Raw genomic sequence first — 21,963 nt, 5'->3', positions numbered from 1 at the left:
CAACACCTACTGAACCCTTTACTCGAGATACTATTTAACTAACTCTATAATAATTAATCAAGGGGTCTTGGGTTCGATTCTCGGGTCGGGCCATGTATGGCCAGGGTTATTTTTTGCTTTTGGAACATTTTCGTTAGTTGGCAATGTGCTCGCCCTCTATTATAAAAGGTATGGTGTGAAGTTGGTTTTATATCTAAAATATGTATTCCTGCTTACCCACCTCGGTTATTGTTATAAGTTATAGCTCTATATTAAACGTTATTCACAAACCTGATCAAACACGTGATCAGTGTTTGTATAGAATATCAACTCAGTTGTTTTCAAGTTATTATTAAAATTTTAATAACTTATTTCATTCTCTCTTATTTTAGTGAATAACACAACAATTATTTTCAAATCGACATTGGCACGTTCTAAAATGTATTTAAAAAAACTAATGTGTTATTCATTTATTTTTATTCATGACGTGAATGATAAATTTTTCACATTTATTATTATGAAAAAAATAAATTGCTTTTCATTTAAAATACTCGGTAAATGCCTACCAGTTTTCTTAATAGCGAGAGCAACAATGTAACGTTTTACGATTATTTATATTGTAATTTATGCAGTTAAATGTGAATGCGTGTTATACATAAATGGAAACATAAATGGTTTCATATTTTATTTTGATTAAAATTTAACTTTAACGGCGATTCCTTGAGATGTAAGGTGGATATTTGCGATTTGATCAAACTTCAGAATGACGTCATAAGCTAATGATGACTGCAAGATTTTAAATAATAACTATCCCGCCTTACTGGGGCTCCGGCTCAAAAGCAAGAGTAGGAACGGGGTGAGTTTTAGTCAGTAAGAGTTTGACACTCCCTCTCGCTTCACCCGGGGCGAGAGAGGATATTAGATGATTTTCCGCCCTTAAAAAAAGGTACTCAAAGAATTCACTCTAAACAAATTCAAGAAAACAAAATAACTAGAATTCGTATCACTTGCCTTACACTTACACCGGATGACACACGTACGTAAAACCATGGTAAATAAGTAGGCCATAGTACAGTCACCACCATAAAACGAGCCATAGCTTACTCACATATCGGCTAAAATAATGGTCAAAACCACTGAATCACGATCATTAAGAATGTAATTACCGTTTTATCTTTATGACCAATGAACGAGAAACTATTGTTACACCAATACAACATTTACATTAAAATTGTTATTAAAAAGTTATTGGTTAGGCCTATGTAACGCGTGGATAAACAAGCCGGTCGGTTATTCGTTCCCCAAGAATGTCAGGGACGTAATTTAATGAATACTTTTGTTATTCGTTTAACACACAAACAAAACTATCACGCTATTATATTTTATTTTACTGGAGCGATACGTTTACTTAGCTACCTACTTAGCTTGTTTTTTGTTACTTACAACTTAATAGATCTAGAAGAATTAGGGGTGAGTCCATGATTACACTCCGAAAACAATTTCGAAGGCAACGTAACTAATTAAATCTCAATTATTTCGTAAATCTGTTTATTTTTACTTTTCTAACGTTTCCAACATCAGACTTGAAACCCGTTATTTGTTACCATCCAATAGGCTCCCCTATTTGTAACAAGTAACGCAAAAATATTTTATTTTGTCTTATAAAATAACAATACTTAGATAAAACTAATCAAAACTTAAGAGTGATAGCAAATTCGTCATTCCTACGTCTAAAATGTACCTAGAAGCAACGTCAAGTGATATTTCAAAACGATATATCTTCTAAAGTATTTGTTTCCTTAAGAAAATACGCATCTAATATTTCAAAATAATCTACAAGACGGACATTAAAATAAAAATTAGTAAATTAAAGAAACACAACAACAGCAATATAATATACCCAAAAACTAAACCACCACATTTACACCTCTGCCGTACTCTCCATGAAAAAAGTGTGACGTTATGTTATTCACTGTTCAGCTGAAACTTTTTTCAGAGTCAAAGTTACAGGACAAAGGTTGTATCAAAGGAACACAGCCTACATGTTTGCGGGCGGCTCAATATTCATTTTTTACACTTGGTAAAAGCTGCCTCGCACCAGGATTAACTGAAGCACAGTGACTAACTGAAACCTTCACGTAGTACGTATCACTATAAAACTTGGAATATTTGGGAAATCAAAAACGAACCATTTCGTGAAAAAATTGACTAGCGCCGTAGCCGATCGACTCGTCTGTGCTAATCTGGATAAGTACGGTATCTAATTAAGGGTTTCTTAAAAACTTAACATCCAGTCATATTTTATTTTAATAGGTTCAGTCTCTATTGCACGGGGACCATAACTGGTGAAAAATTAGTGTTACATATTATGTCTTAATAAGGTACTTCTGCTAACTTCTTCAATGATTAAAAGGTATGACGTTATGTTTTGTTTTTAATACCAAATAAACTAATAGGTTAAGCCTAACAGCTTCATTAAATAACACGGTTTTCAAAATATAAAACACTTTTTATCCCTCGCAGGGTCGGGTGCACTTTTCGTCAGTTACTACTCTAATTAATGCAATAGGGGCAAGCCTATTATCAGGCACCGGACGCAAATGGAAACCCCGTGCTACCACTGAAAAAACTAAATAAAAATCCAATAATGATTAAAATCGCACCCCACATCAACCATCCGACAGATAACTTCAGAAGTCAGAACCAAGTTCAGTTTTTTTCAAAATGCAACTTTAATTACAGTTCCGTAAATCTCTTTATCGTACTTAATGCTATAATAGATCTAGATATCATTTGCCCTTAAGACGTATTTCCTTCGACATTAGATATTCAGAACAATCATTATTTACCCTCGAAATCTACTAGAAATTATTCAACACTCGTTCCATCATTAGTAGAATTTGGCGCTTCAGTATTTCCATAATGACCACGTTCACTCATAATATTACTCCGAGATTTCCACAGAAATTCCCTATCTTACTTCCTACTAATGCAAGTCTGAATGTAAGGTAGCGCAGTTAGCCTTATAATGATTTAGTTAGTGGGGAACATAATACATTTAGCTCTTACTCAAGAGCTATGTACTTTAATGCGGTGTCTGTCTGTACCATAGGCGTACGTGCCCGACGGGGCTCGAGATGCATGCTGTGTAATTGAATTCGACTGATATCGGCTTCAGATACGCACAATCCCGCCATCTAAACAAACATTGGAAAAATGAACCGTTTATCTGATCCTACAAATCCATTATAAACTCACAAACGAAATTATCTGAACAAGCTCAAAGCTGTAAAGTTGAGAAAGTTGAAACCGCATCAACATAATGTAACAGGCGACAAACTTAGATCATCAAGTTGAGTGTGCTTAGAAGGGGGAACTAAGTGTTATATTGTAAGTTCCTTTCGATATCTAGTTCCGATCCCTGTCTACGGGAGGATCCCCGGAACTGTTTAAATCGAGACGGTGACACCAGCGCGGCGAGGCGGGCTCAGTCCGAGCCACGCCGGCAGTTTGTCCAGCAAAAATATTCCGTTCAAACATGCCATCTCACCCGTCACTTATTCAAATGTTTAACATCGCAGAATTCATAAAAATGAGATAAATTCAAACGAAGACATTCAAAAAGGAAACGAGAGGACACAAGTGCCTACAATAGGATGAAAAATGAGAACAAAGCAGGGTTTAATAGAGCAACACTTTATTGGTTCTCTATATTGTTATTTCATTGATAATTATTTCTTTTTATTTCACTGTATTAGATACTGTATTGTTAATTGCATAGAATACATTTTAAATAACATTTTGCGTAAAGCCTTTCACCTTCCCACAAATTATATATATTTTATAGTAAAGTTTCACAAAATCGGATAGCTCTGTTGGTTTATGGTTTAACAGTAGTCCATCAGTGGTACATTCGACTGTCGAAATCTAATTGACATCGTGATCCGTGAATTCGTTACTCTTTTACCATTAAAAAAATAACCCAGTATCGGTATAATATGGTTTAAATTCCGATGGTACTGTTTAAAGTTAGGTTTTAAGCTTATTTCAATACGTCTAGTAGTTCTTTAAAAAAATAATTTGTGATTTAAAGTGTTTATTATATTATGGTATATATTTGACTTGCGGATTAACGAAATATTCGTATCAACTTGAATTAGCTTAACAATTTTTGCAAGGACCTATTAATTCACAAATTCTTGTGATCCAAGACAGAAGAGAAGTAAGAACTACACAGTGCCTTCTTCTTATACGATCCATACTTCTTTGCTGGTCATACACGAGCTTGTTAAGAGTACTCTTCACTAGTCCTGTATCCGGAACCTCCCCTAAAATGTCGTCACAGTAGGGCAGGAAGAAAATTATTATAGGTACATTCACTTGTAAAAATTGGTAGCTTTTAAGTCTCGGCCCTCCCGCGTGGAATTTAAAAGATTACTTTCACACAAGTCCTGGATGTCCCAAGTTTTGGATGAATATGTGATAAAAGCTCATGCCCCCTTCCCCCACCCCCCGAAAAGTAACCGAAAGAAGTAGTAGTATACAAGGTTCACATTAATTCATTTCTTCAATAAAATTAAGGAAATCATCCAAACTATTACAGCACCATTCAAACTACGTTTTTTAAGTTTTAAAGTAAGAAAATCAATCATCAATTTTTATATTATTTATTTATATACAAGATCCCGCTTAGTACCAATGCCTCGGTAACTGCCAGAAACAAAGTTGAAACGCTGTCTGAATTCTACTCGAAACTCGATGGCAGCGCGCTCTGGTGGCGTGCCGATCGAAACTCGCAATCACCTAGTGTTTTAAACTACGTCGGAACGAGGCATAACATTACAATTGTACCAAAAATACGCAAAATATTGTTCCTCGCAGTGAATAAGTAATAAAATCGTGGTGCTTATCAAACGTTACTTCGGCCATTGGATATTAACAGAATTAATCGTACACCAAGTTTAATAAATAGGCTTATCGACTGGCATAAATTAATCTACTACTTAATACTATATTTTTTTTATTCTCTCTACTTACATTTTTAATTACGAACGTTAATTGAAATCTGCATGGTCGTGTTGGTGATTTCATATGCGGAATTCATGTTAACTAGTTTGTTCTAGAAATAAAAATTAACAGACTTACGCGTAACGCGGGGATGCAATACTTCTGATTGGGATCACTAATCGAAAAAGAATAATCGATAATATGATTTGATCGTTTTTAATTAAAAATCTTTAATTAAAAATTATTATTTTAATTAAGTTCTAATTTCTACGTTTCTAATTAGCGGATTTTGAATGGGTGTGATTGTTGACATTTTTTTTTTACTGTGATATTGTTTTGTACGCTTGAAATGTAACATGAGTAAAACTAGACTATAGATGTTTATTTGAAGGTGCTTCCATCTTTAAGTTTGATAACTTCCTAATTTTAAAAACTTTAGTAAATAAATTAATTAATCAATTTGCCATGTCTACGTTATAAAACTTTTCGGGAATATGTTAAAAATTAAGTTTCATATAATATGTCGATTAAATTATAGACCAAAATACTTCTATAATGTATAAAATAAATCCAAAGAGTCTATCTTCACTGTTTCAGTTTTCCTTGTTAGGGTCGGCAGAGAAGAGAAGGCAGTATTTTTTTTATATCTTATATAGTTGAAAGTTCGTCAAAACCAATGTGTTTTTTTATATATAGGTATAGGTAACTCATAAATATTTGTTTAATGTAAAATTGTTTTATGTGGTTACTGGCTAATTCTGTACAAAGAGTTTAATGGAAAAAAAACATGTAGGTGTGATAATAATAATTCGTCTTTCTTTTTACTGATCGATGTTACGTAACTCTACTTACATAGTTATTTTGTTAAACCAAAAATTACCTATAGTTTATTTCATTACCTATTACAAAATTAATGCAATATCGGTACAAAATATTATTAAACTATAGTTTAACTTACAAAACCGATCAACAAAGAAGAAAACATAGCATTAATCAACAAAACAGTCCAGATACCCATCGATTTCTGACTCCTAATTTATGTTAATATCTGCCTAATATAAATCCATCCTAAGGTTGTCTGGAAGAAATCACCTTGCGTGATAAGGCCGCGAATTATACACTCACTGTAATTTATGCTGTCTTGTATTTTTGATAAGATGTACCTACGATAAGTTATAAATAAATAAACACAAGAACAAGACGAGCCCCGTGATCACAAGCCAGGCTCGAAGGCAATTGATTCCACCACCTATCACTTGTGAGGTACTTAAGTAGTTGTAACCAATCGAGAGACTATTTGCTCAAAATTGAGTTCAAATTATAAACGCCGCGAGGACCCACTTGAGAGGGACTGAGGGACTGAGGCTCGAGAATGGGGAGAGAAAAGCCGTTTAAAGGCGGACGTGTTTGGTTGTGTACAATGCGGTTTTAGGGGAAAATCCCTCCTAGGACAACGTTCCTATGGAGAATTCTGTAATTTATGTATTAACTTTTTGTAACTCGGAGTTTTTTTTCTAAGTACATCAATTGACGATTGTATCACTCGTATTACTTATCTCTTTGTATGTCATCTACTCCTATCTAATCACAATCATAATACAAATGTATTGTAAAAAGAAACGAGTCTAACAACTCAGTTCTTCTATGTACTAGTTAGAAAAAGTTGTGAGATCCATTGAATACTAAGTCGGTTAATTTATTCAGTCCCTTCTTAGGGCTCCTTGTAACTTGCGTCATTACGTAATTAATTAGATCTAACAATTTTAATACCAATTTTTAATTTTCTTTGCCCTCAGATACGTAGTATCGCGATTTCCCGATGAAATGTAACTCGTCAAACTCCCAGAATGCAAACAATGAGTCGGCCCGCACCCCACACGCGAGTATCCAGCCTCGGCCTCCGCGGATATTCGGCACACAGCTCGGCCCCTCATTCTCCGACGATAAAACGCTAACAAACATTGCTAAGTAATCGTAAAATTTTTAACAAAAGTAGGCACTGGCTGGAATGGCTCAAACATTTACTTATCTATGTTGATTGCATTGCTAATTGTACTGAAACAATATCCTTTTGTTACAAGTAAGACCTAGTTTTGGTCGCGAAACGCTAAATTATACAACTTTGCACTAACAATGGACGGTTAGTATTTATATTTTCAACAAAAAATTATGTTTCTACAACTTGTTGGTAGTTTCGCGAACATTTCTTAGTATTTCTAGACGTTGTTATAAAATAATGGTTTCTTATTCAAATGTTAGACTTGGTTTCGAGGAACATATAGTGCCGGCAGTGGCTTGTAATAATTTGATTACTGCAAACTTTGCAAATGTGCAGTTCCTTATTCTTGCTTTCTTAGAATTAGGTAGCAAAGTATTTTGATCTATTTTTAATTCGTTTTGTACCCAGCTCGGGTATCGACGCCCGATATATCCGACGATATTTAATATTCTGACTCTGCATGGGTAAGTCCGGCCTTTTAGCTTAGCAAGTCGACTTGTACATACGTATTTGGTTTCAGTTACTCTAAAATTAAGTTGCCACTGGATAGACATGTTATATATTTCGCTGTTAATATTTGTGCAGTGTTGTCTACTCGTGTTCAAGTATCAAAGGGAGTTGACCTGGGTGACCAATTTAATCTTATTGTTTATTACGGCCTCATCTAGCTATTTGAAATATTGACGTGTAAAAGTGTTATTTTATAACCTATTTACAGAAATAAATATCATTTATGCAATATGCACTTTATAATTTAGTAATAAAGTAAGAAAAATGTTGCAGCTGGGTAAATAACGCAGCGACTGTATATAAGAAGTATTGATTACAGTTATGATGACTTGTATATCTGCAATTCTAATCAGCCATCTTGTCTCGACCGTGCACTGCGAGCTCCTAGTAGCGCTGCATCTAACTTGTATGCGATAATATTTTATTATGTACCTGCTTTTTAATACTGCCTATAACTCTTTAAACTGTCCAGTACTGGTGCAGTTTATTTTTTTATAGTACATGTAATGTTTTAAAGTTAATGTAATTCAAGTTATAATAAAATCTCGTTTTGCAAAAACATAATGTCACTTTTATTCCCTTAGGGATCAGGTAGAGTTAGACAAATATAATAATAATTTTTCATCAATTATTGTAGAACTGACTCTGTTACCACAAATATCTACAATTCCAGAACTATTATACCTACTTATATTTAAAAAAAATCCCATATTGCTTTTTCCCACTTGGGATTCGAACCCTTAGGTATGCATGCGCACTCTGAACCGAAGAGGTTTGAAGAAGACTTTTAAATAAGTAATAAATATATAGATTCTAAATTATTGGAACTTTACACTTTTCTTGCTTAGGTATAAGTACCTTCCTACTTTGGGAAAAGTTTTCACATTTAAATTATTATATTAACACATTTTATTATATATCTTATACTTTTCTTATATGAGCTCTCGATTTTTTTAAATCTCATTAGAGACACAAAACTACACTAGCGCCACTTTATAAGAAACTGCATTTCCTAATTTTAATTTCGTTCTGACACTTGCTAACTGTTAATTTTTATTAACCGACTTAGGAATTTTCTTAATTTTATGTAACTCTTATTAAAGACAAATATTAATCATTTTAAAGCAAATATTAAATATTATCAATATTTTACTAAAATTCTTACTACAACTTTAGAAACTATCCCAATTTTTTTAATAATTTTCAAGTTTATGTACTTACTTTACAATGCTATTAAATCAATTTAATTCATTAAAATATCGATTTATTTTTAGCACAATTAATTTTATATAATTCATTTTTAACAATATTTTTTTATAGTCAAAATTTTCTTTCCTTTTCATAATAAATTAATGCACACTGAACTGAACCTGTAAAGTTTCCAACCATCTCTTTCCCTAACTAGCCATACAACTTTTAGCCATATTTTTACCACTGTTAGCCACTTAGTAGCACTCTGAAATAAACAATGAAATTGCCAATAACTATTGAGACAACGGCTAATGTCAAGTTTGCAATTTATTAAAAGTTGCAAAATATTTGTGCAGCTGCAATTGCAATATTTTCCACATAGTCGGGCCCTATATCGATCTAACAAAGTAAGAAACACTATTGTAACTTTCACATTAGCATTAATAATGTAGTCAAGTGAAATATAAATGAATTACGTAATGCGCTACTGTATGGAAAGTTTTGCGAGCGGGGGTGCGAGGGCGCGCGGGGCAGCGCTCCCGGTCGGCGGGAAAAGTTTCCAAGTAAGTTAGCAGCGGGAGGAGCGCGGGCCGCGGCGACAGCTGGGGACGGACTTACCCTCTCTTCCTCGCGGATCATCTCGGCGATGCCGGGCCGGATGTCGACGTCTTCGGGGTGCATCGGCGGCATGACGGGGGTGGCGATGACGGGCTCGGCCGGCGGCAGCAGGTCGGAGGCCGGCGTGGGGCTGGGGGTCGGCTGGTGCGCGCGGCTGGAGCCGCCGCTGGCGCGGTCCTCGGACATGCGGCGCCGCGACTTGGGCGGCGAGTCCGCCTCCCGGCTGCGGTCCGGCCGCTTGGCGCTGCGCCCGCCAGGCTGCACCACGGCGTGCTCGCCGCTCACGTCCGTCAGCCCGCGGATCTTCAGCGACTCGGCCACCTTCAGCAGTGCCGGGATCTGCTCCTGGGACACGTTGATCTCGCCCCGGTACATGAAGTCCACAGCAGCTTTCAAGTCGCAGTATTTGGTATCACGCATTATTATTATCGGGTGCTGGCAAGGGTTGTCCATAAACAACGACTGGAAGTAGGGGCTGCACGCCGACAGAACCACTTTGTGTGCTTTCAAACTTTGTCCATCGCAAGATAGAGTCACATCCACGAAAGATTGAGTTTGCAAAAGTTGGTCAAAGCTGCTGGTCAAGTTGCTTTGGTAGTTATTCCACCGCAGGCAGAACTGCTGCGGGGAATCGCTTGGCTCCCGACACTCCATGGCCGCGGGGTCTTCCTCGGCCGGCATCACTTCAACGACAACGGGATCGCATCTGCAGCGGAAAGCGCGAGTTAGACACACTACTACGCATGCGACACAGACGACGGACCGCGAGGCACTGAACGGCGAGTCTTAGAGCGGAGCGGCGAGGCGCGGGGCGGGCGGCACGCGTGGGCGGGACTGCCGCGGCTGGCGGCCAATGGACGGCGCGCATCAGCCGCCTCTCGCGCCACGCCCCGCGCCCGCCAGCCCGCGCCCCGCGCCCCTGCATTGACCGCCGGCCGGCGCCCGCGCACCACGCGCGCACACAACCATATTGTACAATGTTCGCGTTACATTTGGCGATAAATTACAATTAAATGGCAACGCAATACTAACTCTAGTAAGTAGTGCAATAAATACGACTTTTTTAAAATTGTTAATTCTATGATTAGATGAGTGCCGTACTCAAGTAAAAGTCGTGGATGAACAAAAAACGTAAATTAATTAGAATCGAATACAATTAACGCGATATTGGCTGAGCACGACTACGAATAGAAACTATGAAGTAAACAGAAACATGATTAATTTATTATTTAGTAGAGTTACCCGGTGCCTGCTAGTCTACTTTGTCACTTTTTTCTGGGAATAAACCGTTTTTTGCAGAATTTAATTAATCAGGTGTCAATTAATGTGTGTTGGCAATGGATATGGTACCACCAGGTGGCTCTAAGTGAGCACCTTTCATCATTTTATTTTTAACATAATTATGTTAGACATTCTCTCGCCTGTGATACAGGATTAACCTAGTACAGACTCCTATGTATGGGATATCTACATTACTTACTAAAAGAATATTTTTGTATTCGAGTCCATTTATATTTTCTGAATACGATCTGTATTTATATTTATTTACCTATGACAGTAGGTAACTTGCACAATACATACGTACCTACCTACATAATGCCTCTTGCTACCTATATGTATTGACAATGCCTATAAAGACAGATATACTGCCATATATCCAGTAGATACCTACCTATTTGAGCATGTATTTATGATAACTATTAAATATTAAAATAGAAAATAGTTTTTTAGTTATTCATAAATATTATTAGCTATAAAAACCAACAATTCGGTAAGAACATTAAAAAGCAAAGCCATCTATACATAGTATAAAACAAAGTCGCCCATTTTGTCTGTAGTCCCTTCGTATGCATAAAACTTTAAAACTACGCAACGGATTTTGATGCGGTTTTCACTAATAGAAAGAGTATTTTCTCCGACAGGTTTTTATATCTATACATAGTATAAAACAAAGTCGCCCATTTTGTCTGTAGTCCCTTCGTATGCATAAAACTTTAAAACTACGCAACGGATTTTGATGCGGTTTTCACTAATAGAAAGAGTATTTTCTCCGACAGGTTTTTATATATAATTGAAATACATTGAAACTATATTAGCTGAGTTATAGCGATTTATGTCCAAGAAGTCAGAAAAAAATCTAATTGAAGATTGCATTTGTGCGTGCGCCGCTTATACCGTTGGATACAAGTAAGAACAATGTATAGCAAAAACATTGGTCTTTATTAGTTCTACAAAAAAGTCCGCGATGACATATATCCAGCTTTTTTATTTAAGTCACAAAAACTACTTTTCTGTATTAAAAAAACATTTAATTCGTTGGGTGATGTTTAACTGGTGATATAACCAATAATACATATATCCTTATCATAATAAGTAAGTTCATCATCACGAGCATTTAATTTAGATTATTTTTGCAGTTTACAGTGTGTTATTTAGACATATAGTTTAGGAGATATCACGATATTAGTATTGCGGCACGGTACGGGCCGGCCGCGGCGGCGGGGGCAGCGTCCCTATAAATAATATTAAAAAGTAGGTACTACGACTTTGATCTATACATATAAGACAAAAAAAAATCTGTACATTACTTAAATATTTTTTCCAAAAACTGATAGGGGGGGCGATCAAAGAAGAGTCACAGAAACCAAAAAACATTTTAATATTTTAAACGCGGTTAAGGGAAAGAGAAGTTATTGTGAATTGAAAATTAGTATCCAATATGTGTTGGTGGGTTGACTGTATTTGTCGAAGTAGCGGGATACACGCAAACGAAGTTGCGCGGGTCAGCTAGTTTTATATAAAAAAGTGATTGTTAACACTGGTAAGTGTAAGGTCCCTCTAGGGGACAATAAATATTAACATCATCGAAATAGTATTAACACATTGATATGAGATTAAAAATGTATAGACAAAATCGTTGGCAATAGTTTTTTTTTTTATGTAGGCACCTAAAATTGAATTAGTAGGTACCTATAGATAGGTCTATAGGGCCAGTTCCTCATTATTCAAGAGCTATTTATATTTAACACATTTATTCTACAGCATCCATCAAATTGTCTCTCTTTAACAGACTGAAGGACAATTTAGTATTTTGGCTGGTGGCCCAGTGGTTAAAAACGATGCATCTCATGCATGAGGCCGCAGATTCGAAACCTACCAACGGCAAGTACCAATGTGACATTTTTCGAGTTAGGTAAATTTTCTAAGATTATTTAGACATCACTAAAGAAAAACATCGTGAGGAAACCTGACCTTATAATTTCTAATTATAAGTTTGAAATCGCCAACCTGCATTAAGCAACGAAAAAGTCACATAGCTATTTGCCGTTGGTAGATTTCGAACCTCACTCTTATGCATGAGAAGCGAACGTCTTAAAACTTCGGGCCACCACGACATACCTATAGGTACCTACCTTCCGTCCGTATACTATACGGTATGAGAAGGCGAAAATAGAAATGTATTCTAACAAAAATATTACTGCACTATCGAAATACCTATTACTACAACGTATTTAGGTAATACTATAGAATTAATGTTTTATCAGAATCGAAAATATTTGGAACGAAAATCCAGATCCTAGACCAAATATTGTAATACGTACTTTTGTATTCAACCTGAGCCTTTTACAACGAAATTGGGATTTTACAGAAGCTGTGTTATATAAGCTGGAGATAATGGTCTGTTGGGTATGACCCAAGCATTGCATAACCAGTGATGGACAAAATACCCAATACAAAGTATATGGAATGCAGAATACAATGATAAGAACTTTAAAATTAAGTATTTCAAATACAAAATACTATTGACAGTGATATCAAAAATATTGGATAAAAAATATATATAATTTATATAACATACCTACTTAGTATAGATCGCGTTGATCGTTATACAAAATTGTTTTATTTTATATCTACTTAAAATATTTATGTATAATGTGGTTATCTAATACGAATAGATCTAAAAGTTCTTATTCTCATTTCTTACTCTTAAATAAACACAAATAAGACACTAGACAAAGTATCCCCTTAGATAAGCTACGACCACACATAGGTTAATACTGCATCGTTGGTTGAGTCGTCGCAAGTATGACTGCCGACCAAGGGATCTCGAGTTCGATTCTCGAGTCGGGCAAAGTATTGCTAGTTTTTCGAAAACGTCTCAGCAGTAGCACGGAGATTGGAATTGTGTCCAGTATATGACAATAGGCTCACCACCTACCACCACCATGGGACTTAAAACACAAATGTGAAATGTGTACAATTGTGCATTTTACAGTGGCTTTACGTGCCGTAATGTACACCTCTGCCTACCCCTTCGGGGATAACAGGCAAGACGATACTTTTTTGTGAGTTAAACTCAAAACTTTACACCAATCACATTACAATTTTTGTTAGTTCACATCTCCAAAACTGCTGCATTCGTTTTGATAAATTCGCAAACACCCGAAATCGTTTTGGAAGATTAATTATACGGTTGGGGAGCAACGTCATGGTTTGTTTTTACAAAGTTTAAAGGTTCCGTTCAAGTTATTGGGTGGTCATGGTCATTATGGCCCATTGGCCATTGAACTCCAATTTTAAATTGAAATCATTTTACTCATTCATACCTTTCTCTTTCAACTCTACTTTTTCTTTTGTCTGTCTTGTTCTATAGAAGAATATTTTAAAGATCAGTTTATTTTATTTTAAAACGTTTTTTGTACCTAATCCATCTTTTCAGAACTATATTTACCGGTTAGGGGAATTAATAGGAGTGAGATACGAGACACATAAATATAAATAACAATAATATAACCTATTATATTCATTTATTCTTTTTGACACAGTTTACACTGACTTAAAGCCTCAAGGCATTCTCTGACAGTTAACCATAGGGTAGTGCAGAGACATAAAGCGTTTAACACGAAGCCATTACGCAATCTCACGAAAGAAACAGAAAGAGTATACCTAAATACCCAATTGAAAATTACATATATACATAGATATATAGATACCTACATGAATAAATATATAACGTACCTACACAAACAATACATACAACTAAAGCAATAATACCTAAATATATTACAATACACTATAGAAAACTTTGTCAGATTACCTTCACACAAACTTTCCGACGAACAGTCGATCGATGCATCTATATCTGTCTGACCTACGCTGCGTAGGTCTATACGTACATAAATAGGTATACTCGTAAAATGGCCTTAAGAAAAATCTTAGATGCTAGAAAAGATAAATTCTTTCCCCAGTCACCTAGATATGTCATGATTCTAAAAGATATCTTTTAATTAAATCTTTGTTTTGTGTTTCATCACAGAACAGATAAGAGAAAGATTTTCCTGATCTGAATAGACAGATCGATAATACGGAAACATAACTAACCGAATTTATATCATAGATGCACCTGATACAAGTTTGGATAGAATTTGTCGAATGTCGACTTTGTTAACTACAAAGGAATTTGATTGCTAAATCCATTGCTACCATTGTATCAATGCAAAAAATGCTATGCAGCTTGCACGCACAGGCTGCAGAGGTAGGTGTTATCCAAAACGCGACCGTCATAGTTTTAAAACTCGAAATCCAGAATGCAAAAATGCGGTTATTTACAAATATTGGCAAAGAATTTCAAATATTTGATTCCCTTTTTGAAAATGTTTGCTCCCTACACTGCTTTGTTTTATTATTTCTCTTTAAAAGCACGTCAAATACTAAAATACCTCCGGGGGAAGTGGAAAAAGGGAGTGAAAAATCACCCGCTTTTCAATGTTCTACAAAATAGTACCGGACATAGCTAGGAACTAGGAATCTATGAGTATGAGTGTGCATTTAAAATAGTGACCTAGTTTCTTCACACATGTAATCTCAGAGGGTATAGGTAGAGGTGCCAATATGCAATACCACAATGTAACACCAACTTGTCACCAGGTATTTAAAACTACCGTAACTAAAATGGGGGTAAACATATTGACATACATACATACAAACATACATAATCTCACGCCTGTCTCCCATGGGGGTAGGCAAAGACAATGGAACGCCAATTGCTACGATTCTTACGAAACTCATCAGTCTTTCCATGCCTATATAACATATTGACATATATGCAAAAATTTAGTCTGCATGTAGAAATTTAAGTTCATAATACCAAATAACACTTTGCCCAACTCAGGAATGGGATACTCGAACACTAAAACACTAACTGAATGAAATTATACTAGAGGAGGTTCGTTACGTACAAAGACTAGAAGTGTCAATGGGTACTTTTTATTCGTCCGTCCTGTTTGTTTGTTGTTTGATGGCTACAAGCGAGCTTTGTACGGGGTTCGAAAACGAGAACCTGTCGGAAACAGGTAAGCTACGTAACGCAAGTTCTGTGCTGAAATATTCGAGCAAAAAAATTTGTAGAGAATGGGAGATAAATCGATGAAGTTTACGAGTATATTAGTATGGAGAGGTATACCTTGTATTCATACAGATATTTCAATTACGAACGCATTTAATGTCTAACCGATCCAATCCAAATCTGTAGGTCAATCAAACATCTAATCATAGAAACTACAATAAATAAAAAAAATAATAAGAATTCCAATGTGTTCCAATGTGTGTGTATCTTCGAATGAAGAAGAACCAGCAATCACCTCTTTTAAAAAAATACATTATTTAACAGAAGTTCAATAGAAGTAATTAGTAATTGTAAATTCAAAGATTTTCTATTGACATCTAGATATAATTCATTTCTTCAGCCGATAGCGGAAATAATCTATCTACCTGTATGACGTCATCGAGAGGTGTTATAGGGTGTTCATTTTTCTGCGCTAATGGATAGTTTCAGACAATACATGGTGCGTCATAAAGATTCTACTATTATACTACAATGGACACTGCATTCCGTTCAATGAACTATGGCGATCTTTATGGAAGAGGTCGTTGACTCTAGTGCAGGAGGTAGATTTGTATTATGATATATATTATTTACTTTTTGTTGTTAAATAAATTCAAAAATAAAGTGCTTGTATTTTTAGGTAATTAAGTTATTTAAGATTTTCATGTAAATATTACTAAGACGAGACAAGGTTGCTCACACTGTCAAAAAGGGATTAGATCTCGTATTGAGATAAGTAATTAACCCAACATATAGTTCTAAATCGACACGCCCTCATTTAACACTTAAATTTCGGAGAAGCGCGTAGCGCGTAGTGCACGGTACGTAGCGCGTAGTGCACGGTACGTAGCGCGTAGAGCACGGTACGTAGCGCGTAGCTCACAGTACGTAGCGCGTAGCTCACAGTTCGTAGCGCGTAGTGCACGGTACGTAGCGCGTAGAGCGCTGTGCATAGCGCGTAGACCGCTACGCGTACGTAGCGCACTACGTACAGTTCATGTATGTAATAGAAACGAAACGAAATAATCTTTAGAAAAGAATTAATCCAATCCGAATTATACCCAGCATTTACGTCAAAATGCCTTCCCAATAATACAAAATGCCTTTCCAATACCGATTAGTGCTAGTATCAGATTCCACACATTGCTGCCCGTCCGTCAAATCCAGCTTTAACAACAATTGCCCTGTATTCGAACAGGAATAGATAAATTGAATAATGGACTGTAAGACTGAGCTCAGCACCGTATGCACTGGACAAACGGGCCCTAGACTAGACCTTAACCTAGATAAAATGGTCACAGCTTATTGAGGAACTAGCTTCTACTAGTGACTTTGCCCGCGTTCCCGTGGGATAAAAATTGCCCTTGTGTTCTTCCAGGTCATAATCTACCTCTGTTCCAAAATTTCATTTGAAACCGTTCAGCCGTTTTGAATTGGTTGAGTACCTAATATAAACACAAAAACCCAAAAACATTTGCATTTTTTTTTTTAAAGTCAATTGTTAGCATCAGGACTGTCATACGGTATAATTTTTGAGGAAAATTTGTCAGGTATAGAAAACTCGTCAGGTATTGAAAACTCGTCAGGTATAGAAAATTCCCAAACAAATGCATGTAACGTGCACGTGCAATGTTCAACTTCAAATGAACAGAAAGTTGCAAAATCCATTTTTACAGAATACGAATGGCTAACTTTAACGTGCCTCCAAATTTGTAAATTGTCGAAACAATATCATTTGTTAAAAGTTTATGCGCGACATTCTGCGACTCGCGACTATCAGGCGCGTTTTTACGCAACAGCCTCGACGCAACATTATCTAACTTTGCATGCATTCGACAAAAACTGAGCTAAAGTTGAGGACTATTTATCTCGCACCTAAAATTTTTAACACCTCACCCTTTACACTTTAGTTTTGTATAAACCAGAGTTGAAGCAACATTTTTGTTCGTATTTAGGTGCTATTCATGATTTTTACGGGTATATTTTGACTTATTTTGCATTGTATGCATACTTTACTCTTGGACTAATTATAGCATTTTTTTATATTATAATCTAATGCATTAATTTGAGTGCGTGAGTCGATCTCTTAACTACTTATAAATAAGATGTTCAATAAAAAGCAAACATCAAAATCCAAAATTACAAAACACCTACTTAATAACGCAGAGACAAGTTGAAGAAAACATCTATCGAAGTAATTAGCTAATATAAACACCCGTCTCTGTTCCCGTTGAACAACAAAGAAAGTGACAGACTGATATCCAAATTACCCTGAATTGAGATTTAAGTGGTCGGACACCCCGACCTAAGAATAAACAACACAAATTCCAAACAAGTTACATTTTTTCCATGAAACGAAGCTGGAGAACTGTGTTTTCTAATAAAGCTGTTCTTTACCGAGGCCAATTGCGGCCACGATACTTCAACTGCACAGAATCTCTTTTTGAAGCTACTACACCCACTCGAAAGCGCGATAACCCTTTCGCGGCAGAGATAACAAACAAAATGCGAGCTATCAAAGACAAAAGACTGTTACACAAGGCAATGGTAACATAAAGTCGTTCTAGGAAACCAGTCGCCAGTGTTTGGACAGGGGCAATATAAAATATACAAGGGCCCTTCGTGGACTACAAACAAATAGAGCACGCATGCGGCCCCAGACCTAGGCGGCGACTAGACGTGACACGGATCCACAAAAAACCTGAGGGTTTTAACAATAGCCTTAAATTCCAGCGCAACATTTTCGGGAATATCCTGCGATGTTTTACGGGTTTATGAGAATATTGAGTTTATTCGACCACGTCTGAATTGGTTATGTAGTTGTCGTGTACGAAAAAATCCCTCTTGATATTTTAAAAGCTTTCTTATAATCAGTTTTCGTACTGGCTTCTAGTGTTGGCGCACTGTCTATGTTATTGTTTAAGAATTTTCCACCGACGCGATGTTTTGTCTAACTCGATCTAAGCTTGGTCTATTAGTGCCAGTATAAACAAAGTTTCAAGTTAAAAGACGAGCCTTTTACTTAACTTAGGGCACATTTGTTGTGATTGGTATACTTGTAGCAATTGTTTGTTTAGATATAATATTTCCTTATTCTTTATTTACCTACCTAAGAACGTATTGTTCAGATTTTTTATTAACAACGCCACCAAGTCAAAATAAGGAGTAATTGAAACGTTTAAGCTTTAATACAATACTATTAAATATCAATAATACACAATTATTCTAAGCGGTTCTCGTATTTCCTATGTCTGTGGTAGAGGTAAAAAAATTCATGGTGTAAGTATATAGTACAAATATTATAATAGTTTTGGCTCTGTACAAATAGTTAATAATAGAAATGTGTAAAGGGCTGGTCGGACCACCCGGTAACGGAGGCTCTAGCCGACTACCTACACGCCACGTCGCGCAGGTCACACTGTAAAAAATGACCACACAATATTTTAATATAACCTTTGTTTTATAATGTGTATTTATTTATTTAAATGTGATTAAATGTTTGTAACTGTAGTTGATATTACAACAAATTAGGTAGGATTCTTTAGAATCGAAGAAGTTAGAAATTTTAACTTATTTATTTACTACTTTATTTAAGAGTCTAAAATTATAGGTACTGATTACTGGGTCAGGCAAAGTATTGTTGAGTTTTATTCGACTTTTCGAAAAATTTTAGTAGTAGCACGGAGTCATAATTTGTGGAGGGTGTGCATGGTATAGTAGCATTACGTACTATCGGGATAAAAGACGTGACAACACGAAGTATATTTTGTAGTTTAAGCCTGAAATAACATAACATGTACGTTACAAAAGTTATATATTTCCATTGTATTGTTTTTGTCGAAACTAACTAAGCTTCATGCAAAATAAGCCGTGTTTTGACATTGTTTATATGTATGACAATGGAAAGTTCTACTAGTAAGTTGGGGCGGGTGTTGTAGTTATTAAATTACATAAGTCCTTCGTATTTAGTTCTCGTATTGCAGTAGCAGATTAGAATATGTTTTGACTCCACCCTTAGTCTTGCCATGGGTATATATCCTAAGAACCGGCTAACTACACAACTACACATTACTAAGACCTTGCAAGTGCTCTCTGCAGATCGAGACCGACCAGTTCAAACTGCAATAACCATCTACATATTAAAGTATCATCTCTTATGTAAAGCAGGCCCACAGTAAAGTATTATTATAACTTTCGTGAAACCTACTAAATTAATTATTATGTTTATTTTAATTATAATAATTAATATAATAATAATAATTAATTATTAATTGTTATGTTTGATAGAAACTCGAGAACGGCTGAACTGATTTAGCTAATTTTCGTCTTGAATTATTTTTAGAAGTACAAGGAAGAATTAAAACATGAGAACAATAGTATCTTGAATTACACGTGTAAGTCCAGAGAAGATTTAAAAAATATTTGAAGCGGTACGAAGTTTGCCGGGTCAGCTAGTACACAATATAAACAATAGCTTTACAATTCGATTCTAAACATATAACAGTTTCATTTATGGCTTAGGTACCTTCGCTAGTCTGTTGTACAATCGTGTAACGAAATTGGGGCGGACTATGGAAGGCTTGAACCATCAGACAACATTCCTACCGAACCTACACAAAGTTGCAGGATGCTGGTGTGTGTGAAACATCTATTATTTTGTTATTGCTGTTTTTTTTTTCTTTTTTGTTTACCCATGTACTCAGTGCGAATTGTGCGAATTATGTATGTGATAAGCCGTATTATCGTTTACTATCAGGCGAGATGGTGACCAAACGTCTACCTATCTAATACATAAGAGATTAGTGTCATAGTCTGAATCAGAACTTTACAGTTTCGTCATGTCTGTGGGTTCTGCTTTCTGTTCTTATATCACAGCCACTTCATTCTGCAACTATTACCTTCGTATGTTTGTAACGCGGATCCGCGCGAGACGCAATGTGTTTTCTATTATTGTCTTATATACGGCATACGAGAAGTCAAGCCTGTCAGGTGTTTCTAAAAAAGTCTTTATAAATATATGGAGGTTTCTAAAACCCTTCTTTTTCTCAAAATCGAATGTCACTTACGTAATTGTGTACATTGCTACGGAACTCTGCCTGTAAAACTGGCTCGAACTTACCTGGTAAAAGTCCTTTAAAAACGCACCACTATTAAACAAAATTGTTTGTGGTACAACATTTTTCTGTAGTGACAAAGGAAATTTGCATATGGCTTCACTAGGAAACAAACTGGTCAAAGAAATAACAATTTAGGTACCTTAATTCTATTCTATTCCATGAACAACACAGCTAGGTATTTCTTTTACTGTATTTTTGTAAATGGTTTTACTTTACTTGCCCTGTTTGTTTGTTTATTTAGGTCAAATTTTGTAATTGAAATTTTACTCTCTTCCTGATGACAGATCGATCTGATATTTGGTACACACTTTTAATCTTGATGACCATACAATATATAATATATTTTTTTCTACAACTCCTCTCCAATATGAATATCAAATGTAGCTGAAGCTTGATTGGTGCAATAAAGCTCTTTAAATAAATATACCATTAAAAAAAATGTTTATAAGTATATTACTTGTTTTTGCCCACGGCAATGTACGGGTTGCTAGATAGCATTTGGCATGCCTCGTAATTTGACGAATGTCAGTACTAAATAAAAGTATCTATATACGGTACTTTGGTAGTATAGTCGACAACATTGGAGACTTGATTGCCAACAAAAAAATAAAAATCTGTTTATCTTTAGAAAAAAATAAAATGCATGCTCACTGATAATACAATTACACAACATACAAAGCTACCTTCACCTCGAAAACCAAAACAAATATTTCAAAATCGATTTCATAGTAAAAGCTAGAAGCATCCGTGATGTTTTGTTTCACATACTATAATGACGTTTGTGTGAGTGAGAGCGAGACAGAACGAGATTGTATCAGTAACGTGTGAGGCCTGCGAGCTGCGCAGGAGCATCCACTCAACTTATTTGTAAAACACACTTTTTTTAACAAACAGTTTAGTTTTACATGGGGGATGTGTAGACGTGTGAACTGTACAATGGAACAGAAGAATAATTTGAGAGATTCTTTTGATTTTGAAGTTTTTAAAATAGGGTAGTTGACAGGGTATGAAAAGCAGTTTCATGCAGAGAAAATTAAATTCACGCTTATGCTATTAATTTTTGAACTTTTCCTTTTTTGCATGCTACAGAAGTATTAGCAATGCATTGTAGCCATATTTTTGTAACACTAAACGCAAACGATTTAAGCTATACGTAA

General features: G+C 35.7%; 1 protein-coding gene across 2 annotated transcripts in view; it reads right to left on the bottom strand.

The window, feature by feature from the left end:
- The window catches only part of LOC118282471 (protein bric-a-brac 1), a 263,672-nt gene extending 253,572 nt beyond the window's left edge, over positions 1-10,100 (bottom strand). For both annotated transcript variants that reach the window (XM_035603557.2, XM_035572671.2), the window contains exon 1: positions 9,305-10,100. In XM_035603557.2, the coding sequence (XP_035459450.1) occupies positions 9,305-9,985 (681 nt within the window). In that variant the 5' untranslated portion in view covers positions 9,986-10,100. The remainder of the gene's footprint in view (positions 1-9,304) is intronic.
- Between the last annotated feature and the right edge of the window lie 11,863 nt (positions 10,101-21,963).

Source organism: Spodoptera frugiperda, chromosome 25, assembly GCF_023101765.2.
Source record: "Spodoptera frugiperda isolate SF20-4 chromosome 25, AGI-APGP_CSIRO_Sfru_2.0, whole genome shotgun sequence".
Lineage (NCBI taxonomy): Eukaryota > Metazoa > Arthropoda > Insecta > Lepidoptera > Noctuidae > Spodoptera > Spodoptera frugiperda.
Note: the sequence above shows the minus strand (reverse complement) of the source record. Positions and strands in the feature narration are given on the sequence as shown.